Below are 1,980 nucleotides of genomic sequence, written 5' to 3' on the forward strand. Positions count from 1 at the left end.
CAATAACCACGGCGATTTGGCTGTGAAGCTCTCGTCTCTCAGGCAGGTTAAGGAGATTTTGCTGTCATTGGAGCCGTCTTCGTCTGCTGAGATTTTCCCCTATCTCGCAGAACTCCACTTGTCTCGTGAAATTCTAGTTCGCAAATCCCTTACCGAGTGAGTTCCTTTGCAATTTCTACGATTCGTATCTGGTTTAATACTTCCTTCTGCTGATATTTTCCCTTGCTCTGCACACGAACTTGTAGAAGAATTTTTATGTACTTTGTTGCGTGTTTAGGGTTCTTCTGGATTTTTCCCAATCTGGAGAAGTGTTTGATATTTCCAATCGTAGCTGTTGTGTTGTAGAAATTTTGCTTACGATTTCTCTAGTCGGCATGATTGTTTGTTTTTTGGTGCGATAGATTTGAAACTTCCTCAGCAATATTGTGGTTATTAGTCGTCCATTTCTGTTTTAGTACTTAGGCATAGTTGAATTATCGCAAGTTTTGTGTAAAATAAACTAGGTTCTTAGTCTACTTTACTTCGGGGGTGTAGCTATTCATGATGATTAATTTGTCTGTCAAGGTAAGAGACTGGTTGATCGATTCTTCTGGCTGGCAGGATCATTGAAGAGGTTGGTTTGAGGATGCTGGATCATTCTTATGTTCTAGTGAATGTCTTACTAGTCTTATCAAGGGACGAGGATCCAGTTGTTGCAAAGAAATCCATTTCTGCTGGCACCACTTTCTTCTGCAGCATCTTGGAGGAGATGGCAATGCAGGTCCGTACTGTTTCTCAAGTTGGTTATGTTCTTTTATACACATATGTTGTTTTGAGATTCCTTCTTGGGCTCTTTGCAAAATCATACGATTGTAGTCAATAACTACCAGCTAAGGTGTCTTACATACTCATAGTTGGTTATGGAATTGAACTGTTATCCCATGGAATCAGTCCTCTTGTTTTCCATTTTCAAAACTTCGGTTGGTTTTTATGTTGGTGCTACCTATTTGAAATTTAAAGACAGTGTCATAAGGCTTTAGGGTCATATGAAATAGTGAAAAGAATAAATCTGGGCAAGTTTGCTAATTTCCTGTTTAGGTTTTGTTGGGTTTCTGATGTCTTTCCCTTAATTTTCTACTATATTTGAAGTTTATTAGTTTAGTTTTATATATTATTTAAGCTTTGAGATCTTTGTGGGTGTTCCTGTATAGTCACCACTACAATGAACGTAACTCTTTGGCATTGATATTCCCTATTACTCTCGCTGATATATTCTATTCTTAATGATCTATGCAGTTCCATCATCATGGTAACGTTGATCGTTGGTGTGGGGAACTATGGACATGGATGGTTAAGTTCAAAGATGCTGTCTTTTCCGCTGCATTGGAGGTATGCTGGCTGTTTATAGCTTCTTCTTTTTGTATGTATGTTCCTCTCGTGAGGTTTGATCTTTGGTTGAGTATTCATTCTGCTTCTTTGTCAATTTAAGGTTTTCTAACTTAAAAGTCTGTTGTTCTGTCATAATAGCCTGGCTGTGTAGGGGTGAAAATTCTTTCTCTAAAGTTTATGGAGACATTCATTTTGCTCTTTACTCCTGATGCATCTGATCCTGAGAAAGTTTCCAGCGAAGGTATTATGTTCTGATCATGCAGGTTTTTCTTAAATTCCGATCATATAGTATGAATCTGGAACCGGACAATACATGGTTTGTGCATTTCGTTACTCGCATGCCAACTTTTCCTATTCTACTACAGGATGTAGACAGATGTTCAATATTTCCTGGCTTGCTGGCGGTCACCCCATTCTGAATCCAGCAACGCTCATGTCTGAAGCAAATAGGACATTTGGCATCTTAGTAGATTTCATACAGTCAGCTAATCGTATACCGGGTGCACTGACGATATCTGTTATTAGTTGGTATGTTTCTGAATACGTCCCATCAATCTTGTGTAGTTACTTTTCTTTACATTCATCATGATGTTAGTTGTGCTTTTACCTGTT

At 38.4% G+C, this 1,980-nt stretch overlaps 2 protein-coding genes across 2 annotated transcripts in view; both read left to right on the forward strand.

Annotated features, from left to right (window-relative positions):
- LOC104741363 overlaps positions 1-1,980 on the forward strand; it is a 49,406-nt gene that overhangs the window by 43,692 nt on the left and 3,734 nt on the right. The gene's annotated exons all lie outside the window — the stretch shown is intronic.
- The window catches only part of LOC104743561, a 17,718-nt gene that overhangs the window by 1,565 nt on the left and 14,173 nt on the right, over positions 1-1,980 (forward strand). Inside the window, 4 exon segments of the mRNA XM_019235853.1 lie at positions 601-760; positions 1,276-1,368; positions 1,507-1,609; positions 1,734-1,896. Coding sequence (XP_019091398.1) covers positions 601-760; positions 1,276-1,368; positions 1,507-1,609; positions 1,734-1,896 — 519 coding nt within the window.

The sequence above is a fragment of the Camelina sativa genome, chromosome 14, assembly GCF_000633955.1.
Source record: "Camelina sativa cultivar DH55 chromosome 14, Cs, whole genome shotgun sequence".
NCBI lineage: Eukaryota > Viridiplantae > Streptophyta > Magnoliopsida > Brassicales > Brassicaceae > Camelina > Camelina sativa.